The 24,654-nt window shown below is 36.4% G+C and overlaps 1 protein-coding gene across 4 annotated transcripts; it reads left to right on the top strand.

Annotated features, from left to right (window-relative positions):
* LOC140150346 (transmembrane protein 220-like) lies at positions 1-24,081 on the top strand. 4 transcript variants are annotated; one of them, XM_072172362.1, is made up of 7 exons: positions 1-85; positions 2,726-2,895; positions 4,338-4,367; positions 9,994-10,054; positions 12,521-12,653; positions 22,198-22,266; positions 23,518-24,081. In XM_072172362.1, the coding sequence occupies exons 2-7, from the start codon at positions 2,767-2,769 to the stop codon at positions 23,639-23,641; spliced, it is 546 nt and encodes a 181-aa protein (XP_072028463.1). In that variant the 5' UTR covers positions 1-85; positions 2,726-2,766; the 3' UTR covers positions 23,642-24,081. The 4 variants fall into 4 exon arrangements, with proteins under 4 accessions (XP_072028463.1, XP_072028468.1, XP_072028472.1 ...); XM_072172367.1 differs by having other exon boundaries at positions 21-104; XM_072172371.1 differs by lacking the exon at positions 4,338-4,367 and adding an exon at positions 4,430-4,459 and having other exon boundaries at positions 26-89.
* The last annotated feature ends 573 nt before the right edge of the window (positions 24,082-24,654 follow it).

Genomic DNA, 24,654 nt, shown 5'->3' with positions numbered 1-24,654 from the left:
TGTCAACCCTGAGTAAATTAAATGAATTGACCATTGGTGATAAATTTCCGAGCTATGTGGAAGAACTCCACGTAATTTGTACATGGTAGGTTAGTATTTTACAGGTATGTGATAGAAATAGTAGAGTCACAGGGTGGGTAGTGTTAAAAAAGATAAGTAGAACTATGGAAAAGTCCAAAAACTGAATGGAAAATCCATTATTGGACTGATAAAATACGTGCAAAATCCGGGTGCAAAATAGGGGTCGCGTTCCAGTCAGACATAGCAGACTTTAACTTAACTAAGCACAGATATTGGTGCTTTAACTAAGCATCATATTCCGAGGCGCGGAAGTACACCAAATTGGTGTCGGGTGACCTTTGACATTCTTTTGTGGCGAGTGACATGGTCTTTCAATTCACGCCGAGTGTCCTTGACCTTGACAGGCTTGACTATGCTTCAGTGGTCATGAAAGAATTCAAAAGATAACCTCTGCCCCAATAATCCCAATTGTCTGAAACTGCACCTCGGAAGATGTATGGTAACGGCTACGCATGTTTTAAATGAACGCGACTAGACTGCGGAACTCAGTCCTCAAATGATAGTCATATAACGACCAAAAGATAAGTGACTGACACAGTCTAGTCGCGTTCATTTTACTCATGATGCGTTTTAGCGGCCACAGCTCAGCATAAAAAAGTTGCTGTGCCCCTTCCATGCTTCAGATCCTTAATTCCAGGTGGTGACCGCATTGCATTCTATAAATTCAGTAAATTTTCATCGTCAACCGTGTAATTGAATGGGGTTATTTTGAAATTTTAAAACGCTTGAAATATCACAAACAAATAGGCCTATGTAATGTTGATAAATAATATAAATACAAGCTAAAACCGTTGGGGTTCGATAATGAAGTTATGAACCCCACAAAACTAACCGACTATATTGGAAAATGCCATACGGCCGAGCAGTTTCACAAGTTGCCGGCTCGATCATGTCATCCGCCGCCTGCTTAATTTGAGGGCTGTTTATGAGTTCCCCGGGGGTACTCAGTACAAATGACCACACAGGGACGTGCCGCAAATATGGGTAGCATTTTCAGTCTTTTGGTATATCAATGACCCCTTTTTCAAAGCCTATTTTGGTATATGAATGGGTCCTTTTTTCAAAATTGTCTCAATTTTTTTGGAAAATAGCCCAATTTTTCCGTAATCTAGCCAAAATTTTCAAAATTTTGGGAAAATTTGTAAAACTAAGACAATTTGGGTTAAATTCGGCTGAAAATTTTGACTTTTGGTAGACAATGGGTCCAAATTTCTTAAAAAATTGGTATATATTTGGTCGCATGTCACAAATAGGTCACCCAAAAATGGAGGGGCCGTAACATGAAAGCGCTTTCTTCGCACTTCAAGCTTGGTTTATTCTAAAAGTATAATACCTATTGTAGAAAGTTTGGTGTCATTTTGTAGATAATTATGTTCTTTATCAAATACAAAAACCCCAAGTCAATTGGACAACTACTTTGAGAGTTATACTTCAATATGTAATATGTGTCAATGGAGGAGCTGGGGCGGGTGAGCCGGGGCGGGTGAGCCCCATAGGGTTGTACACAAAATTGTGAAAATATGGCAAACTTCAAACTTTTGTATCTTAAAAAGTACAACTAGCATGGACCACAAATTGCATATATAATCCTGGACTGTAGATCTACCTCATAGTAGATCAACTGTAACAAAAGATGTAACTAATTAATTGCTGAATTAAATGCTAATTAAGACAGTTTTCCCTATATGTTACTGTACAAAGTGTACACGTAATGCTCCAACATTTCTAAATGGCCTATCTCTTGCCTGAGACACCCTACTTATTCAAAAGTACACATATTTTTAAGGAAATTTGATGAGGAATTCAATTATGCTATTAGTTTTAGTGCCAGACATGGAGTAAAAAAGTTTTAATTGATTATGTCATACAAATTCTAAAATTATTTTACAATTTTTGACCACCCTGTATGTTTAACGCAAGAGATACCAAAGTTTTTCTTCCTAATTAGTTTGAAGGGCCCATGCAATGTCTTTCTGAATTCATATTTATTTTGAGCTACATAGCTTTCAGAAAAAGAAAATAATATGGGGTTTACCATGACAAGAAAGATGCTAATTTTGTTGATCTTCCACCCTGTATATTTCTTACCCACCCTGTATTATGATGTTATACTATGTTGATTTGGCATCCTTGTAATATAAGCTTTCCAGAAATATATACTTATAATGGTCTAAAATGTATTCATTAAAAGTTGTGTTGAAGTGAATCAAAATTGGTGATATTTTTATCATTTAACATTATGTTACACAAAAGATGACCAATTCATGACATGTGACCATTTATGGGTCCACTTTCAAATTCTCAGCGGCATGTCCCTACCAAAACCAAACTTGAGTACCACCCCCCCCCCCTGAAATTCAAATTTGGTGATATTTTTGCTAAACGAATTAATCTGCAAGAAATATTTGGTACATAAACATTATGTAGCCAGGTTTCAAAGTGGTATAAAAATCTCAACTTTTTTTGAGAAAAGTGGGGGATGAGGCTGTGGATCGTGAAATACCCTTTTAAGATTATGGTTACTTAGATTTAATGTTAGGCTTAAGAGATTGGGGTTTTGGTTGGGGTGGTGTCTAGTGATTATATATTCTAACATTGCTCTGAAATTGATATGCTATCCATTGTTATTTTTTCTTCATTACAGATTATTTCATTTGATCATACAGACGTAACAAAGTCAGCAAGATGATGAATCACAGTTCAAGCTATGGGGAGGGAGCCTCTGCCAAACACAGAAAGAGTAATGTTGCCTGGTTATGGATGGGTATCAATTTTATCATGGCTGTATTCTTTGGTTTAGCAGCCCTTGTGCAGGTAATTAGTGACAGTGTGGGTAAGATCCCCAGTGGTGATCTTCTCTTGATCTGGGAAAGAAAAGAAAAACAACAAAGGATAAGATGAAGGTCAGGAAGGGTTGTTGCTTGGTAAGTCTTGGTGAAGATGTAGCTTTTGACTTCTAACTTATGGAGGAAAAACAACATTGCCCAGGTCAGGAATCGGTTTTTGTTATTTTTTTTATTACCGTAACCACTCGGGTATAAGCCCACCCCCATTTTTGAAGTGAAATTGCCCATCTAGGAGGGTGGGCTTATACCCGAGTGGTTACGGTATTATATAACCGCAAAAATAGTGCGAGATAAGGAGAAAATGTCACTTTTTTTGTCAAATATTTGTTTACATTAATAAAGGAACTTGTATGCGTAACCGTGCATGATGCTGATTGCATTATGCTATGTGTGGAATGTGTCATGTTTTATTGTGTTTTAGGAGCAATCCAGAGGAGGCTTAAGGGCATTCCTACAATGCACTATGATTGGGAAATTTGATCAATATGACCTAATCTTAAAGGCAAAGTCCCCATTGCCACACACACAAAATGGTAATTTTAAAACCGCAGCCAACGGGCTAATAGTTGAGACTTATAACTTATATTTGATTTTCTTACAGGAAACATTCATATTGTCCCGCTGCATTAAGGGATCTGGAATGAGCGTTTCGACAGTATTTTTTGTGGGACACGGGAGCGCATCAGACATATCGAATTGCATTCTGAATGCGAAGAATGTCTTTCTGATATCAAATAATTTTCATTTTTTGCAATCAGCATCATGCACGGTTACGCATACAAGTTCCTTTATTAATGTAAACAAATATTTGACGTGCTCTAATGTCCCACAATAAATACTGTCCAAACGTTCATACCCCATCCCTTAATTTTATTCATAAGTCTCAATGTTTTGAATGTTAAATAAAAGGATGAAAACACCAGATATTTGCACACAATCCCAATGCAAGGTATATTCAACAATGCCACATGTGTACAAAAGCCAGACATACCAAGGTCAGAAACCCCATTGGGTTATGGGAATGCCTTTAAACATCCTCTGGGAGCAATCAGGGCACATTGCGATTAATGGACTCTTTAGGTGTGGCACAATTTTGAATACTGGACAGTGGCGGTAATAGAATTCAATATCTAGGAGACTAGGAATAGACTTGTGTACATGTATGAAGAATTGATTGACATAATGCAGATCAACTTTTTGATAATCTAGCTTTCATTTTGGCATAAATAGAATTGATGGATTCAAGTTATTGATAATGTAGCTTCATTTTTTTCATCAGTAGAACTGATAGTGATTGGAGTCAAGTCAGCCCAAACAGTTCTATTGATGCAAGATTTACTCAACATCATTTTACTTTATTCAGTCATTGTTGATACCGATTATAATATTTTCTTTTCTCATTTGTTTTAGGTCAAAGACCCAGATCCATATTTATGGGTGGTAAGTTTTATTTAGATAATCAAGTTTTCATTAGTATATTTTTGTTATTGTTATTCTTGTAGGTTAATGACCCTGAACCTTATCTTTGGGTGGTAAGTCTTAACTGTACTGTATATATACAAACTTGCAGTTTATTGGTTTAACTGGTTTAGCCAGCATTGGATTCATGTTTGGGCTAATATGGTTAGTCTGTTTTAGCTAGATAGAGAGATAGGATAGAGAAAAGTGGGAGCTTTAGCTGTAATCAAGGGCAAACCTGCTGGAACATTTAGGCATAGTTTGACAATCTTCCATGCTACCCTCACTATATGTTGTATTTTAAATGCCTCAATTTTGAAATGTGCTACATGTTTACTCTATTGGTGGAAGGAAGTTGGAGGGAATTTGAAATAAATTGGAGTCATATTTATAGGTTAATGAACGCGCGTATTACTTATTGGGAGAGAATTAGACAAAATAATGCAGACGCAGCTGATGTTGATGCGTCTAATGCACGAGCCCGAAGAAGTAGTGCATTAGACGCATCAACATCAGCACAAGGGCATTATTTTGTCTAATTTCTTGAGCAATAAGTAATACAAGTTTATTAATCTATTTCATACACGAGAAGAAGAAAAACACATGATTTTTACTTTTTTATATAACAAATTATCACTAAAAATGTTGGAAAACAGAACCAAATATAAATGCATCAACCTGCCCGAAAAATGAATCAATCCTACGCGACGCTTGAACGCACACGAAACACTGCTGCGTAGTACGCTGGAGTGCACAATATACACAATCAATGCATGTTTCGTACTTTTCTAACAGCTTTTCTGATTGGCTGCTTTGATATAGGAGTGTATGAAAAATAAAAATATCATGTGATGAACTTCACATGGGTGGTTTCATTTGAACAAGTACATAAAATATACAAAATAAACAAGTCTAGTGTCTTGGGGAGTTTTTGCCCTTGATTGTGATTTGTTTCTGATTATGAGGATGATGGTTTAGGCAAAGGTGGATGGGCAGAGACTTGGCACTATAATAACATACCCCATTCACCTTTTAGTAAGAATTTGTTTTCAAGATTATTATTAACTGAAAACAAATTAAAATCTTTATCTTTCTGGGCTTGATGGCTACAACAATTTGTCTTGGTCTTACGTAAATACCATGATGATATGCAGTAAAATGTGCTTCATTATATATGTTAAATTGATTGAAAATGCAGAGTTAACTCTATGGCAAATACTGACCAGTGGCCCCAGAGATTATTGATACCAGTGCTGGCACAGGACTAGTTATCACACAGCATGTTTAATAGAGTTGGATATCATTTGGCTTGCTTTTTTCACAGCAGCACTAATTGTATTTAGTATGAATCTGAAACAGTGAACAGTTTTCTTTAGTAATGTACCGTTATGTTTATATTTGTTGTGTGGTCTGTTTAATATCCGTTTTATTGGGAATGTCAATTCGTGTAATTACATGATCTTCCATGTCATAATGTGTGTTTGTGATGTGGTTTGGAGTGTATGTTAGCGTCTGGAGACTGCAAAAATCAGAATCATCAAAGTCAGTTAATTCATCCTGTTCATTATCATGTTGTTTCTATATTTATTCATGTAATGATTGTTTTTGTTCATTATTGAATGAAAAGTTTATTTTAGCGGTGTGTCTACTAATATTGTATGTATATGAATGCAAGTGTTGACCAGCTTTTGCATTGGTCCTGCAGGTTGTGTGTGTATATGAATGCAAGGTTTTGTGTGTATGTGTATGGAATGCAAGTGTTGTCCAGCTTTGTGTCTTGTAGGTGGTGTGTGTATATGATTGCAAGTATTGACTAGCTTTGTGTCAGTCCTGCAGGTTATGTATGTATGTAAATGCAAGTATTGACTAGCTTTGTGTCAGTCCTGCAGGTTGTGTGTGTATGTGATTGCAAGTATTGACTAGCTTTGTGTCAGTCCTGCAGGTTATGTGTGTATATGAATGCAAGTATTGACTAGTTTTGTGTCGGTCCTACAGGTTGTGTGTTTATGTATATGAATGCAAGTGTTGACCAGTGTATGTATATGAATGCAAGTGTTGACCAACTTTGTGTCGGTTTTATAGGTTGTGTGTGTATATGAATAAAAGTATTGACTAGCTTTGCATCAGTCCTGCAGGTTGTGTGTATGTATATGATTGCAAGTATTGACTAGCTTTGTGTCAGTCCTGCAGGCGATAAACGTTACGTACCGCGTCGGTCATGTCGGTGGTTTTTAACAGTCATAGTATCTGCAAGTTGGAAATACTGCTCATTCAGAAATTCCTAAATGCCTTGCGATTTCTCTTTCAGACATTATTACCAAAACGGGCAACAATCTGTCCTTTAAGTTGAAATCTCACTTGTATTAACAATGTTTACTGCACTGTACAATTCAGAATTTCCATGGTGGCACCTATTGGTCTAGTGGAGAAACAAACTTCACACTTATATTTTCGGAATGATGAGATGACCCAATGACCCGACATGATTTGTTATTGTTTCTCAAGTCGATTGCCGCATTTTTTGGTTCGCAGAGCCTTTACTACCATGTTGTTTCAATAGATCGTTATTCAGAGTGATTGATGTGATACAGTTCTTGGAGTAATTTATTTTTGACATTTTGTTTGAAATGATCGTAATTCCAAATAAGGAGCGCTGTTATTTACGCTCCCGACTATGCTTAGAGGTGCGCGGTAGGAGCGCCTGCGCGATCGCACTCCTCAAAAATAAACGACTGGTATATGAATGCAAGTGTTAGCCATCTTGGTGTCAGTCCTGCAGGTTGTGTGTGTATATGAATGCAAGTGTTAGCCATCTTGGTGTCAGTCTTGCAGGTAATGTGTGTATATGAATGCAAGTGTTAGCCATCTTGGTGTCAGTCTTGCAGGTAATGTGTGTATATGAATGCAAGTGTTAGCCATCTTGGTGTCAGTCCTGCAGGTAATGTGTGTATATGAATGCAAGTGTTAGCCATCTTGGTGTCAGTCCTGCAGGTAATGTGTGTATATGAATGCAAGTGTTAGCCATCTTGGTGTCAGTCCTGCAGGTAATGTGTGTATATGAATGCAAGTGTTAGCCATCTTGGTGTCAGTCCTGCAGGTTGTGTGTGTATATGAATGCAAGTGTTAGCCATCTTGGTGTCAGTCTTGCAGGTAATGTGTGTATATGAATGCAAGTGTTAGCCATCTTGGTGTCAGTCTTGCAGGTAATGTGTGTATATGAATGCAAGTGTTAGCCATCTTGGTGTCAGTCCTGCAGGTAATGTGTGTATATGAATGCAAGTGTTAGCCATCTTGGTGTCAGTCCTGCAGGTTGTGTGTGTATATGAATGCAAGTGTTAGCCATCTTGGTGTCAGTCCTGCAGGTTGTGTGTGTATATGAATGCAAGTGTTAGCCATCTTGGTGTCAGTCCTGCAGGTTGTGTGTGTATATGAATGCAAGTGTTAGCCATCTTGGTGTCAGTTTTGCAGGTAATGTGTGTATATGAATGCAAGTGTTAGCCATCTTGGTGTCAGTCCTGCAGGTTGTGTGTGTATGAATGCAAGTGGTAGCCATCTTGGTGTCAGTCCTGCAGGTTGTGTGTGTATATGAATGCAAGTGTTAGCCATCTTGGTGTCAGTCTTGCAGGTAATGTGTGTATATGAATGCAAGTGTTAGCCATCTTGGTGTCAGTCCTGCAGGTTGTGTGTGTATGAATGCAATTCCTGTTTCATTGTCAAACTATTTTCATATCATCAGCAACGTATAAGGACAGACTTGGATTTGCTGCTTAATCTCAATCTTAAAATAGAAGAAATATTTAAAGCAATAGCTTGATTCTGCTACTTTAACAACCAAATAAATTGATTTCATAATGCAAATACATCCAGCAAAGACAAAATGTCCATTCAAAACATTTGTAGAGCATTTTTTCAAAAACTTTTAATAACTTTAAATGTTGGGTTTTAAAAGATTAGAAAAACATTTAATGAATAAAACATTCTGTATCAATTTTTTTTGCAATGTTATTGTAATTTTTTTCTTAAATGTGTTCAAAATCTTTCATCAGAACTTAAAAAATACTATTGTGTTGCAATGTTTTGTGGGCAACTTTCCAAAATGTTATGAATATAAAAAGCGTTTGATAACATGTAACTATAACCCGACATTTAAACATTTTCTGACAAATTTTATGCGACCTATTGAAAAAGTTGCGCAAATATTTTTGTGTTTGCTGGGATTATCATGATCTGCCCAACAATGTCAGAGCTCATGCAGCAAATACATCATTCCAATATAACTGTGTGACTGGCTGACAGCATAAACATTTTGTGTGAAGTAGTTTAACCCTAACACAGTCCACGGAAGGGAAAGAATGTAAAGGGAAGAAGAGGAACAAAGAAGGGACATGGTACCTGCAGGTATTGAATCGTAGACCCCTTGTTTGCCAAGCACAAGATCACTGACCGGTAGCCACACTGGCGATTCCATGCATATGACTTTGATTGTGTCATGGCATGTGGTTTTGTAAGATTTCTGGTGGTTAGTGTTAAAATAAATGCTTCATGCTGTAGCACATTAGGTGAGTGGGCAGGTGGGCAAAGTCCCCCCCCCCAAAAAAATAAAAAGCAAGCCAGCTTGATCCACTGTACAGAAATGCAACCAAGATTGCCCTATGCATCTTCATTCAGCCCGTTGTGAAAAGCAGGTGTGTGCTTGCTGGTGTTTGTTTCACATGTATTAAAACAGGTTCACATTATGTACACATCAACTGACCCCATTGTTTACTGTGTACTTAGGCCTAAAAAAATTGTTTGATTGGCGTAACATAAAAAAAAAAAAAATTTAGGATAGGTCGGTTGGCAATTTGTTTTTGTTTTTTATTTTTTTACACACATTTTAAAAAAATTCTTAAATTTCAATTTTCAATTTTTTTGCAAAAATATAAGAGAATAAGTCTAGGGTCAGGCCTATTTTTAGGGTCGGTCGGGTTACGCCAATCAAACAATTTTTTTAGGCCTTAATGATGGAAATTCTACAGGAATTAAGATAACAGTATCGGTTTCAAATTGTTTATTTAGTGAATCAATTTGAACCATAAAAATTTGCCTCTCTAAGAGATTAACTAATCCCAACTCAAGCAGTTTAATCAGACCTAGCTTGATATTTAAAGGTCTATTCAGTGTTGCCAGCGAAGGTGTAAAAAATATAAATTATTCATAAATTGCCTTTAGTGCAGGATGAGTAATTAAAATTGTCATTAGGTATTTTTTCCATGAAGAAAAAGCAGTTTTGACAAAGTTGTAGCCCCATTCAAATACATTGTAAATATATTTAATGTAGAGCTACTTAAGTATAGAAATTACAGATTCAAATGAAATGTCTTATTTTGTCTTTAATACACGGCTCACAGCTTTTCTACTAGCAGGCTATATATTAGCACCAATTTTGATAATTTTACGATCCTCCGAATGAGCAAATCACTCAATAGGCCTTTAATCAGTCGTAACTCAGGATTTGTAATATAACTTTTTAAGAGTCCAATCTTGGTTTTGGAGGGAAAATGTACACTAATTAATTAAAGAATGGCCTTTTATTAAAGTTTCATTTTGTTGTGTTTTTGTTTTTCAGCCGGCCTACCTAATTCCCTGCCTAGTGTGTTTGTCCATTGTGTATTCTGCAGATGTTGTAGGTAAGTAGACCATATATCCAATAAATTGCATTTAGCATGTTTAGTGGATATATACCTTGTATTGCAAATGTTTTTTTCATTGATTGTGATGCACAGTAGATGTTTGTGGCCTTAAAGCCATAATGTATCTAAATGGTTAATGTTTTTGCAACTTTTTGGGCGTATTTATAATGTTTACACATGTCCAAGCTTATCATACCTAAAAGAAATCGGCCAAATTTGTTGTGTTTACAAGACAACGGAACAATTTTGAATTACAATGTAATGTCTCAATAAGACATTAAACCCCCATAGAACTCCAAAGATAAGCTGCAGTGGGTTTCCTTTAATTCCTTACAATGACCAGAATGCCTTCCTGACAGTTGGTACTATTATTATTTAATAATTTTGGCAACAAGTAAAAACATTAAAATTTAACTGATATTATGGTGTAAATTAACTCAAAATGTTTGAAAATGATTTTTTTTTGGTTTAATGTACCTTAACTCTTTGTTTGTTAAAAGTAAAACAGTGATGTACTTTGCCAATTTGATTATGTACATAATAGGCCTATATGGGAAACATTTATGTAAACGATATGACTCAATAATTTAGAGGTTTAAACCTTTGATCTCAACACAAAAATTTGCGTACCTGGAATTTTCAGTCGACACTTCGACTTTCATCAGCAGACTGGCAACCCAATTCAGAGGTCAGCGACCTTTCGGACACTTGACCCCAAAATCGGGTCGTACACTCTTGGTAGCTTGTATCGGCCCCCGTCTCTGTTCAGCGATGGCTGGTTCACTCTGATATAACTCAAGTATTTGAGTGATCTTTGTAATTGTTATCTAATAATAAATATACATTCTGTTTGTTCATGGTGCAGCAAGGATTCATATATATGTGACCAGCTGCAATAAAACCATTTCCATTTGAAAAAAAAAATCAAATTTTGGAATTCCTTATTTCATGGTATTTGACCTTGGGACTGAGTGGACTTTCAAATTCTTGAAAGTATTTATTGTTCCATGCTTACATCTTTATTCAAATCATGAAATGTCAAAAATGCGACTTGTTCCTGGTTTTGTCAGGACGGGTTACATATTTTATGTATTAGCAGATTATAGCCGAGATATGAGAAAAGTTGATGTTGGCAGCAGTACTAGTTTGTTGCTCTGCACTGAATCATTCAGGAGCTCATCCATTGTGTAAAGTTTAGCAATCCATCTTGGAAAGTGGGGGTGTGTTGGTGGGAGGGGACAGTTTGTGTGAATTGCCAAAAGGAACAAAGTGTGGGGGACATGTCTCCTATTCCCCCCCAGGATTGACATTTGTGATTATGTTCTCACATGCCCTCTATTTTAAGTCCTGGAAGATACATTTTAAGGAGCCAAGTTAGCTCAATTGATAAGGTGTTCAACTATGGGTGTGAAAAAATTGAGTTGGCTTCAAATTCCCCTGGACAAGGAACTTACTGCTAATTGTCTCGTACGAAACATGGGGAGCTGATCCTGGCTGTGAAGGTCTATTTTGGAATGTCTAGGGTGTGTGCTTCTAGGCAGCAAATTCTCTTGAGTTGTTGTTAAACGGGTTATGGAATGATGGGGGCCGTAGTGGACAGCGACAACCTGTAAAGTGTGATGAGGCTTGTGGATCAATATCCATGCGTTGTGCCTAGGTATAGCACACTATAAATCACTGCGCTTTTTTAAACATTTGATTAGAACACAACTGGGTCACTGTTATGCTTAGTACGCAATTAGCATGCAACATTTACATGTGGGTATTAGCTTGCTATAGCGACACCCAAGCTGTGCCAAGTTTGGGATAATTAGGTGTACCATGTCATATTTGACTCCCAGTATTTTCGTATTGCTGGACTTTATAATGTAAGTGATTTTGCATAAATAATGTTACCCAGCTGACTACTGAAAATGTGGTAGTAATGACATCAGTACTCAGCAGAAGTTAATATTTGTTCTGTATATTATTAGGATCAAATATTTTCATGTTGTTTTCATATATATATTTATTTTCCCAAATTGCTGTTGATGATGAGCACATACTACTGTGATGTTGCAAAGTTGGAGCAAACAACACGTAAGGCATGAAGTTAATTCATAAATTTCCACTCAAGTTGGCAACAACAGATCACCTCAACAGCCAATCGGAAACACATGTGTTTCAATTTATTAAATATGCGATGTATGCTTAAAGTATGCTCTTGTCAAAAGTTTACAGGAAAATTTTATAATAGCATTTATTGCAAAATCCCACTTTATAATATAATGTTATGTTGTCATGCAACAGTTGAATAAGGACATAGTTTTAATTGCCATGATCTTATTTATTGAAAATAAATCTCCTTTGCATTTTATTTTTAGATTGATCAGGGATAAAATTTGGACTGGGGTTAAGGTTAGGTGCAGTAACTCACTTCCTAACAATGCAACTTACAGTACTATTATGTAATGTTCATTTCAGAGAATTCGTATTGGCGTCTAGTAGTATTGTTTCACATTCTTGCTTGTATGACTGGCATGTCTATTTTAGTGGTACAGGTGGCACTGTACCTCAAGGATCGACTAGTTAACCCATTAAGATTTGAAGAAGGAAGGTAAGTATCTATTCAAAATAGCAACTTTAATATGCATTAAAATATTGAATTTGTTTTTGTTTTTTTTCCCGTTTGGCTTTTTTTATTTTGCAGACAATGCTGTATGGAAACTTGTAGTTACGTTACACATGTTGGCATGTATTACAGCCTGTGTGATCCTTATTTTGAAAATTGCGCATTACCTTAGTGATCGGTTGGTAAACCCTTTAAGATATGAGGAAGGCCGGTATGTATACTATACTCAGCCGCTGCGATGTCATGGACAATGTGTGTCATGCTTGTGCATAAGCCTGTTACATGATAACTGGCAAAATGGTGCTTTTACAGGATGGGCACAGGCATGTGACTTGTTCATAATTTGAACTGTGCTGGTATAGCTTCATATATAGATGATATATCTTGCTCAACACGCTTTTTGCAGTTGGTCCTTCACTCATCTCACCTGTCACTGAAGTACATTTTTTAATTCTTCCGTGTTCCGAGTCGCTGATGATCATCAGTCGGGTAGAACTATAGGCGAAGTCTCCAACCCTTCCACATGCCGATGGTTAAATGGATCAACCGTGGTGTTGTCATGAACCAATCAGTTTGATCGTTTATAATTCTTGCATTCACGTCTGTATACGCTCGATGCACAGCACATAACTCGGGAAGAATTAACAAAATTACTGTAATGGACATCTACAACCTTTATGATGGCTTTTCCTCCATTTTGTGTGTTTATGTGTGTGTGTGTATTTGGAAGTTTGTTTCACAAAATTTCACAGGAGATTGGGCTCTTTCCTTAGCAGGAGCATTTGTTTTTTTTGCATCTTTATGAGCAAAAGAACAAATGTGATGTGGATAAGAAATTGGCTTCAACATGCCATCTTAAGTAGATTATATGGGAGGAGCTAAATTGCAGGATTAGGGTTGGTGGGTTAGTGTTTGTAGGACACAGGATGATTCGTTTCCAGGGTGCGGTTTTGCCCATAGGTGTTTTAATTTCTGTGGTGGCATAAGGCAAGTTACGTGCAGGTGTATGGAGAATTACCTGCGGGGTGGAGGTAAATTACCGGCAGGTTGAATTGCATGTAGGATGCAAGGTGAGTTGCCTGTGAGGTGTGAAGATAGAAGTTTAGTCTCCTGAAGGTTTAAATTTGCAGTGTCACGTGCACATGTATGTTATTTCACCGTGTGGACATTCAAGGCATTAATTTATCTTAATTTTGAAGTGTGAGTTATTGTTGTTTACCATAAACCACTAACTTGACTGTTTAAGACTAACAAGAACTAAGAAATGTGTGAGTAGGTTATATCTTGTTTCACTTAATCTAAAGAGCACACTAATTTCAATATGTGTAATTTAGATGCAACATGGATGCAATGTCTCCACCTTGATGCACATTATTTTAACAGGGCGATTTCACTTGGCGAAAAAAAATTAAAAAAGAAAAGAAAAAGAGAGGTAAGAGAAAAAAGAATGATAATAAAAAAAGGTGTGATTAAAGAGTCACTATATAGAGCTGTATGGTGAGTAAGAAAGAGAACCCAGGTAAGGGGCCGCTTTGGTAGTGATGCCTTCAGAAATTTAATTTCATCAGGTGAGGAGGTTGTTCATATGCTTTGTTACACTAGGTTTCACTACTCATACACCTTACCAGTTCTGAAAATATGTGCTCAAATTAATGAGCTACCTGGTTAGCATATTTTGCGGTAAACAACTTATGGAATTCAGCAAATTCCCACCCCTCCACCAATTCACATCACAAGCTTGGACAGATTGAGTGACGGACGGGCAATCAGGAAACATAATGCCTCTAGCGGAGGCATAAGAACTTAATAGGTTTCACTGTTTGAAAATATCCAGTCAATATTTGGGCAGGTTGCACTTGTCAACATTTCCAGAGGTCATTTTGGAGATTGCTAGCTTGACATCCTTTCTGATGTAGGTGTTGGTCAGTTATGTTATTACTTTACTAAAGACAACATTTGTTTGGTTGGCTTTCTACTGTTAAATTAGTTTTGATCCTTTTATAGCATCAATCGAGACTGGTTCCAGATTATGTAATTTGCTGAAATTAAGATCATGTGACTCATAGTAAGTTTTCAGTCTTACTCAGGGATTGACCGGAAGCATCTCATTTCAAATACCTCAAACTTTTGATGCTTTGATTTTTGTGGTTTCCATGTTTCCATCCTGCAGAATACCCCCGGAGAATACCATCCTGATGAGACGGACAGTTGGATGCCCTGTTGGATGAATACTACTTTAACTTGTTCAGTCTATCACTACTATAATCCTCATTATTTTTTAAACAAGCAACAATGTGGTTGTGCTTATATGTGTATTTTCAACTTGAGTTAGTTGATAGAGGATTCTCTTGTACATAGTCTTTACAACTTAGACCCATAAGAGCGTGAAGTCGACTTTAGTCCAGGAGCGATATTTGTCGATTTGCAGTGTAAACAAACAGGCAATTAGAAGTCTATTTCATAATGTTTATTTGAAGCATGAGCAAGTAATGATGTAAAAGTCAAATTCACAATTTGTTGACTACTGTGTAAACACCCCATCAACAAATAATTTATGCTAATCCTTAGTCGCAATCTGAATTCGATGTCGCAATTCAAGTCAACTTCTGTGTGTAAATTGGATCTTAGTCTTGTTGACCACTCTTATATTTGTTCATTTGTTGGGATTATGAGGATTCGTTTTCCATTAGTCACTACAAATCTATCTAGCTTTTATTTGCTTGTTGACACTTATTTGTTTCTTATGGGATGTTGTAAATGTTTCAAGTGTAAAATATGTAAGGAATATGGAAATAGGGACACTTATTGAGCTCAAACATTTGTCAAAATGCTGCTCATTGTGCTGCAGACTTGTGAAGTTGTCCAACAACAAGCAATCACTTAGTCAACTACAGGTCAAATTTAAAGGAAGAGTTGAACAAAACACTAGACTTAACCATACTAGAAAATTGCTACAACAGTGATGTACCACTTGTCAAATGTTCTTTGAATGTATAAAACCCTTCAAACAACTGATCCTGCATGTGTCAATTCTTGCAGCATTTGCAGGTTTCTTGGTTACTAGTCACTAAATATGTGTACATATGCATCAAGGTTGTTAGCATTTCATATTGATTGACTTTGCCTCTTGTTTTGGGTTGCTATGCCATTGTTGTTCCCCCGGTGCTGTATATGTTTACTTGCCCTGCTCAATCCTCTTATTCATGGTATGTCTTTTACAGGGTTTCACTGTTCCTGGCGTGCATGAACTAAGATGAAGCATTCTCTTTTCTATAGCTTGTTGATTTGTCTGAAATTTTTATCAAAGGTGTTGGTGGTAATCCCTGTACAATACTCTTTAAAAACAGCACACATGCAACACAAATGGGGGGGAGCAGTAGTGTCCCCTGCTCTATGAAATATAGATTTAGGTGTTGGTATACACTGGTATACAAATAATGAATGTTTATGAGTGCTGACGCCTCGTTGAATGGAACATTCCCTCTAACCTCATGAAAATGTTCTTTCCATTGCACGAATGAAAAAACATTATTTGTTTTATATGATACCTAAAATAGATCTATGTCATTTTACTTAACGCGGCTGTGTACTCTAGCCATTGTTTCTTTCTCAAAATTGAGTTTTTATGATATGTTTGTACCTTGTTAGGTTTTTTATAAATACAAGGAATGAAAATCCAGATTTGTAAACTCCAACTGCAATATTTTAAGGATTTTATTTCACTATTCCACTCGTGTTTGAAATTGAAAAGGAAAGAAAATCTTTGTTGTACCAGCAAGGTACACGCACGCAACAACTCATCGCGTTGCGTGTCGCGCAATTTGTTAACGCACAAATCGCGACGCCTTGTCGCGACGCTTATCTGCATCTGCGGCGCATCTTATGGAAACACCACGGAAGCACTGATTTCACAAAAATCTAGTGGTCAAATGGCTCCGTTTTAGCTGATAAAATGTGGGTTTTTTCAAGTTCTTTCCCCTGATTTAAATATCAAGTTATGAATGGATTTACGCTCAAACTTCTCAAGGGGCTGTGGATTTACCCGATGTTCACGTAATATAAGTTACAAAAAGCGAAAACTGTCGCATTCTCCTGTGAGATTCGATGAAAGTGCAAAATGTGACCACTTTAAACTTCAACGGCCATTATTTCAATGTTCATTTTCTCGGTAAAATGACGATTTAGGTACTACGATAACTCAATAAATACAGCATCTATAGGTAAGCAAATATGATCATCGTAAAAAGCATGATCGACTCAAGAAACGGTTTTCTCATTTTTTTTATATTTTGGTCTATTTCTGAATTTTAAAAAGTTCATTTTGATGCCTTATATGGTCAATATCTCAAAAAATAAGGCCAATATCAAAAAAATAAAAAAACTGTTTTTGGAATGGAGCCTCAAGATTGAGCTAAAAACAAAATAAAATATTTTGGAAAGAGTGTTTTTTTGTTATGATGTACCTAACAAATATTGCCAAAACTCACTTTTTTGTGATTTTCTTGTTGTTTTTACCCCAAATCTGTATTTATATTAAGATTTATTGATGTCTTGCCTTCATAAAAATGTATACTTTTATATGTTTTGCGTGAATAATTACAAAGTTATTGTACTTTTACTACATACATGTCTGAGAGTACACAGCCACCTTAACCCCCTATCTATGGCACGAAATGGCTTAATATGCATGTAAAAAAATTATTTACACAAATAAGGTCTTATCTTTGGAACAGTTTTGATAATTTATCACTTCTCTATCAACAAAACACCTTTTGTCCTAATATAACTACCATTAACACATCATAAAATGTTTTAAAATGTTGGAAACCTGCATATTTTGACAATTTTTAGGCCAAATTTTGCCCTAAAAATAGCCCAAAAATGTCCATAAACTTTTTTAATATGGTCCAAAGTAACTCGGATTTCTTTTTATTATATGTAGAAACACGGCAGTGTATTTAAAACTGCATAAAATGCCACATTGATGTACTCATACACTTCAAAATTGTAAATGAAAATAATTTTTTGATCATATTTGGCTATGAGCTCATGAATTATTCATGAGCTAATTTGCATAAAATTTACATACTTAAATATTAAACTTGTTTTTCTAAAAGCTTACCAATGGTATGCCACTCATTGGTTTTTACCCAACCGATAACACTGCAACGCAGTAGTTAATATGATACCTCCACACCCCTCAAATATACCACTTTTGTGGGGGTAATAGACATTAGAAAGGCATATTGGAAAAAACCTCGAATTAATTATATCTAATGAGCGAGCACCTTGCCACTAGTTCTCACAGCATAAAGACATAGATTAGCTTATTTGCTTTGAACACCAAGCATGTTCAATAGGAGATATTATCAGACAAATTCGGCAAAAGCATGTCACCAAAAGACTACTCAGTTGTAAACGTTCAAGTAAGTATAGCCTATTCAGCAGCAACAACAACAACAAATTGGTGGTGGTTATTGAATGGTGGGGGGGGGGTGGAGTCCCATGTACTCGATCCCACCCAAGCGAGAAAAGATCCGAACTTAACACCAAAAGATCTATTTTATAACGTTTTTGTTCAGAGTCCGAATCAATATTTTCAAGGGGGTCGATAACGCTTCGTCGCTTGAAGCTTAAGGGGACATAAAGTTTTGTCATTTCCAGTAGAAGTTAGGTGGGTAGAGATCTAATGGCACTCAGCTAAACCAGCCTTATCTAGCATGCATATAGTTTCCATAATTGCATAATCTAACCCTCCCCCCCATAGGAATCAGTTGGCAGTATTCTCCAATTAAATCAAGAGAAAAAAAACAATTTTTTGTATGAAATACGGGGTTTTGACCAGTTCAATAGGATTCAAAAACACAACTGGGAAAATGTAGAAAAGAAGAAAAAAAAAAAAAATTCATGAGAGAAGGCTTGGGTGGGGTTCGAACCTAGATGCATGCAATATACGCGTGATATAAAAATTACGGTACAGCGCGCTAACCGATTGCACCACGTAGGCAAGATGTATATTTGAGGTAAAAAGACAAACTTAATGAACAAAAAGTCAAAATTGTTTATAAAACTAATTTATATCTCTCATCTGTGTTTTATTTGCATGATTAACAACAGAAATCAAACAAAATCCATATTTAAGCAAACAAAATACAAACAAAAGCAATTTAAAGTTCCCTTTTTTTTTTTTTTTTTAAGTGGGGGGTGTATGGAACAAGATACTTGAGGCGTATAAAATAACATTTCTTGAAAACAATGCGCCAAGTTTATGCACGATATATCATGTCCGACTGCCTTAGGATTGTTCAACTTTTATATATTACCCTAAAATGATGTAATACAAATATTTGTCTGGAAATGCAAGCATATTATGCTCATTTTTAGGGTTTTAGAGACCTATAGTGATGTTGCACTTCCGGTCCGTTGAAAGTGATTTGCCTCCATGTGACTTGATACGAAATCAGACAGTGTCTGACAAGATTTTAATTTTTTCTGTTCTGGTGTGATTTTCTATTTTTTAAAGCAAATTTCATGGGGAAGGGGCAGGGCTGGTGAATGACTAACTCTTTGGCTTTGTCCAATATGATTTCCTAATGATAGCATCAAAGAAACTTATCTTAAACGCATGATATTGGCTGAAAAATTAAACAAATACAAATTTTCAATTTCTACTTAAAGCCAGAGGGGGGGGGGGTGTTTTGCCACTTGAATATTATAGGCCTACTAATACCAGAATCTAATTTCTAGAATGCTCAAAACTTGCGGGGGTAGAACATGGATTTTGTTCATTTTATCTCATTTCCTGTTGTATATACCAATCTGCTGAGATTTAAACATTCTAATAATAGGCCTATTCACCAAAGGCAGTGATGCTCACAACTCTATTGTAATATATAACTCTTGGTTTTCTCCAGGATCACTTTGTAATGGAATAGGGTTAAACATGTTTAGACAGGGGGAAATTGTAAGGTTACTTCTGCATACAGCATGCATACTGCTTAGGTTATCCAAAAATTCCAAAAGGGTAATGATGAAATAATAAGTAAATACAACTTCAGTTCAAAATGGTAAATCCAATCCAAAATTGTCCAAAAACAGTCAACTTGTCAAATTTCAAATAGTTCCAAACATAGAAGAACATAGGCCTAGGCTATGCTGTACCATGCATGTATGATTTGTATGTACAAAATCAAGTCAGTGTAGTTCTGTTTCAAGCATGCAAGTGTTGTTATAAGTTACAGGCCCATGAAAATGGAAGTACAACACTGAAGAAGATGTTGCATTCTGGATGCTGATGCTGGATTCTTGCAACAGTGAATCAAATGAGTCATCCTGTTTAGGTCAAGCTCTTCATAGACAATGATTCAACTGCAGCTAGAGAAGTCTCAGCAAACATGACATATGCCTCCAAACGGCTGACGGCGAACTGAATTTGTCTCTTGGTGTTTGAAGCCTCAGTACTCAGTGTCCAAAAGTTTGCACAAATCAGTCTGTTACCAGTACAACCCCCGCCATGATGTTGATGATAAACAAAGATGTAAAGGTGTAAAGATGTGGCACCGGTTGCGTCACCAGAGTGTTGGTCTTGAAACTCACAATCATCACAATCACAATCTAACACTTGACAATCTCATACCCAGTGACAACGTTCATGTTTCCTACTTAAAAAGTGCCAATTAGTGTCAATTTGTTATTCTTAGTCTGTGTGTGTGGTGTACCTTGTAAGCGGTAATTTTGATTTGTTCCTGGGTGTCATCTTTGAGGCCATAAACGATGGTGGCCAGGTCATCATGGTATGTTGTATAATTTGGATTAGAAATATACTCTGGATAATTGTAGGGGATTCATCACAAAATACAGACATGTTAATGCCTATGATCAACTTATATTACTAGCTTAGAAATCACCATAAATCATTTCTAGAATAATACGTAATATAATACATCGGGAATCATTTATCCCTTCATCATTCAGTCAAATAACCATCCCCTTCATGGCATAAATACACATGTAAGGGATATTGTTACTATTGGTGATTTGTTCAATCAAAAGTTGTATAAGTATAGGTGTGCTAACATACGCTCCAAGTGATAAGACTGAAAGTGACCTGTAAGGTTAATTCTTTAATTCCTGCAATCTTATTGGCTCTTAAATGTGTTATATGACATGTTATAACACGGTTGTGTATGTCAATGCTATGTATGCGTACATGCTATTTGAACCAATCGGAGGCGTATAGCAACAACAGGACTGGTCATATCTCAGGGATGTAAGTTTTCAGGCTTTTGCCTGAATTCAGGCTTTTCTTAGTCCAGATTTACGCAATTTCTTTTACTTTCAGCACATTTTAGAGCCATTCTTTTTCAGGCTTATTTGGAGCCGAAGCTGGGGTGCAGGGGGGTGCAGAGGGTGTGACGAACCCCTCCCCCAAATTGGCAATAGTATAAAAAAAGTCACAAAATTCAAGAATTTGCGAGCGTAGCAAGCCAATTGGACATTTTAAGCTTTTTTTGGTCAAAAAAGGTACACATTTGGAGAAGAAAGTCCATGTTTCATTAAATTGCCCCCCCTGGAAAAAAGTTCACTTTTTCAAAATCAGCACCCCCCCCCCCCCCCCCAAAAAAAAAATCCTGGCTGCGGGCCTGGGCTTTTTGTCAAAATGTTATGAGATGATAGATGCACAGCGGCAGCTAAAAACAATACTTTATTCTCCAAAATAATTCAATATTTTCATCAATATCAGATTGATATATATATATCACCATTGGCTGTAATCTTTGCTGCCATCCATATTGGGCGATTACATATAATATCCAGTATCCACACACCCTCTGTGGGAGATTTCAGTGTCATCTCAATTCCAGTTGCAGCTGTTGCACTTTATGGTAACTCCAGCTGGCAGCTGGAAATATTTGCCAGCTTTTGTAAAATTATGGCTGAAAATTGTTAAAATTTATCAAATTCAGTTGATAAGACTGCAAGTGACCTATAAAGGCTTAATTCAATATTTTTCATCAATATCGGGTTGATATAATTATATTATATTATATTATATCATATTATATTATATTATATTATATTATATTATATTATATTATATTATATTATATTATATTATATTATATATATCTCCATTGGTTGTAATCTTTGCTGCCAACCATATTATATCTAGAGCAGGACCTGTATGTAGACAAATGAAATCAGGGTGGATTCACAAAGTATTTTTAGCAGTGTGTGGTGTGTGCATTTTGATGAAAATTATCACAAAAATCCCCAATTTAGAAAGTTGTACTTAGTCATACAAGTGACCAAATTCTGAACAAAATAAGCAAAATTTTTCAATATTTTGGACAGTCAGATGATCCAACATAAGCAGCATGACCCATGGCATGGTTTTTTTTATACAGAACAGTCGGCCACGAATATTGTGTGCATTTTTAGTGTGCGTCTCATGTATGCAATCTTGAAGACATAAGCTAATGCCTAATAACACTAATATATCTGTATTCTTTTGTTCATATTTTTACAGAGAGCTGTGTGGTGTTATCATAGTTTTAGTGTGGATGTTGATATGCAGGTGTTGTGGCAGCATAAGGAAGTAAGTAAATCCTAACCCTGGATGGAACCAGAGGGTGGTGGAAGGGACAAACTCATTGGGGGGGGGGTGAAATCAGGAGTGAAAATGAATTTAAAATCAGTTGTATTTAGATGCATTTTCCTGTCCAAATAGGACAACATTCTCAATGTCCAGGCTTTTACCCCTCTGAATAGTCATGCTGGTCAGCTCTGATTTAAAATAGAATTCCCCAATGTGAACTGGCAAATATTTCCCATGTGCCAGATAGGCACAGGAAAGAGAGATATAGGACAGAGGAGTGGACATTAGAGAAAACAACAAGAAAAAGAAAAAACAAAACAGTCTCCACTAAAAGTTGACTTGTTACCTGTAAGGGAACAAATCAAAAAAATGATCATCAAGTGCTATGAATGATACCAGTTTTGTTAGGAATGAAGCAGGATAAAAGCATCAATTAAGTTTCTCCTATGCTCTTTAAAAACATTTTATGTTATTTGACCTGCTTCAGTTTTGTTATAGATGGTGAGGGAGGGTATAATAAAACAAATATAAAATATTTATTGGGCTTCATCAATGTTTTGATTTGTTCGCTAAGAAACAATGGCATGGCTTCTGCTACACCCATCATAGCTGGTTCTTTCATTGAGGGAACAAGTCGTTTGTTGAAAGTAGGCAGTGATCCTGCTTCCTTTCCAGCCAGTCTTGGATGTCATGAAATATGATCAAAAAAATCTTAATGTAGAATTTCATTTCTGATGAACCCTAACCACACTAAAACTCGCCAATATCTCACTAGGAAAACCACTGTGCATGCATGCATCCCCACAGAATCACTGCCAGGCCAGCAAAACCCCATGTGGCTATTCGTCGGTGATCTTGTGCTTGGGATGCGAGAGGCCAATGTTCAAATCCCGGTGTACCAAGTGACTTCTTTGTTCATATTCCCTTCTTTTTTGTTTTTTCTCTCCCTTCCGATAGCAAAAAAAACAATATGGGTTCGGTTAGGGTTAAATTTAATTATTTACTTCTGTTGATTTGTAAGATTAATGTAAGTTATCACACCAGAACCTGTTATAATTTATAGGAACAAAGTTGTTAAAGAGATTGATTTTCAACCATTCTTTCTGTTGTTAGCATTTGCATGATTTCTGGATCGCATAACATGCATATTTAAGTCACAAGACAGTTTGAGTCACAATTTTTACGAGATGGACTAACAGAACACTTTGCTGTCAATTATAACTCATGTTTGCACCTTTTATCTTACTACAGTAATGGTTCAACAGGACAGTTAAGTGCAGTGACATGGTTAACATTAGTGGTAGGACTTCTTCCATTGGTATTCTGGAGTATGTGCTGCTTTTCTCCATTTAATCACTGTGCTGATATGTGGTGAAATAGATGCTTTATGGACAGCAAAACCAATATTTCTTTCAATTTGCATATATTGCACTTCTTAAACTCTTGGTGGTTACTTAACAAAGATGACAGGATTACAAGTACTGCACATTATTTGTTGTTAACTCGGAAATGCAAGTCAAGCCTACATTGAACATCTGTAGCATTCAAGTTTAAAATATACCACCACACATAGATAAAGGAAATGCTGATGTCAGGTTCCATTGGAAGGTGCTACTTAAAACTAAGGTATCTAGGCTAGGGGCACAGCATGATTCATTCTTTTTGGGGCACTGGACCTGATGGAGGGTGCATTGGTGACTGGGCATACTTGGGCATTATCTAATTGACATTTTGATGTTGGTGTATGTGCCCTAATACCACTATGAAGATAACACCTCTTCATGTAATGAGGTTTCAATATGAAGCAGGATATGGTGGACAGAGGAGTTACAGCAGATTATGGACACAAGTCAGACTAAAAGAGATTCATGTATATATGAACAGAATGGGCATTGCATGTTGCCTCACCTTGGTCTGGGGCGGACATTTTATAAATGAATTTAGAAGAGCAGCAACGACACCACTTGCATTACATTCCAGATGTTAAATCTACATCATATGCAAAATTTGAGGAAAAATGAACGAGTCAGTTTTATTTTAGGGCCATTTGTCTATAACTGGTCTTTACATGTAGCCCTATGGAGAGAGTGCCTGTTGAGGGCGCTATAGCCCCCATTTTAGGAACAAAAATGTGATTTAAAAAAAACTGACCCGTGCAAATTTTCTAAAATTTTCAGAGTATGTAGTAGAAATATAATCAAGTAGTTGCCCTACCTGCTCTTCTCCGAAAAAAAGAAGTCCTATTATACCTCAATGATAATGACACCTAGGTGATCTCCACCAATCATTGGACTATTTCATTTGAAATTCACACACCTCTGTAAGATTCAAAATTTTCCAGTTGTATCAAATGTACACAATCCAGCTGCAAATTTCTTGATTGAAAAT

The sequence above is a fragment of the Amphiura filiformis genome, chromosome 1 (genome assembly GCF_039555335.1).
Source record: "Amphiura filiformis chromosome 1, Afil_fr2py, whole genome shotgun sequence".
Classification (NCBI taxonomy): Eukaryota; Metazoa; Echinodermata; class Ophiuroidea; order Amphilepidida; family Amphiuridae; genus Amphiura; species Amphiura filiformis.
The sequence above is the reverse complement of the archived record's forward strand: the minus strand, read 5'-3'. Positions and strand labels throughout refer to the sequence as shown.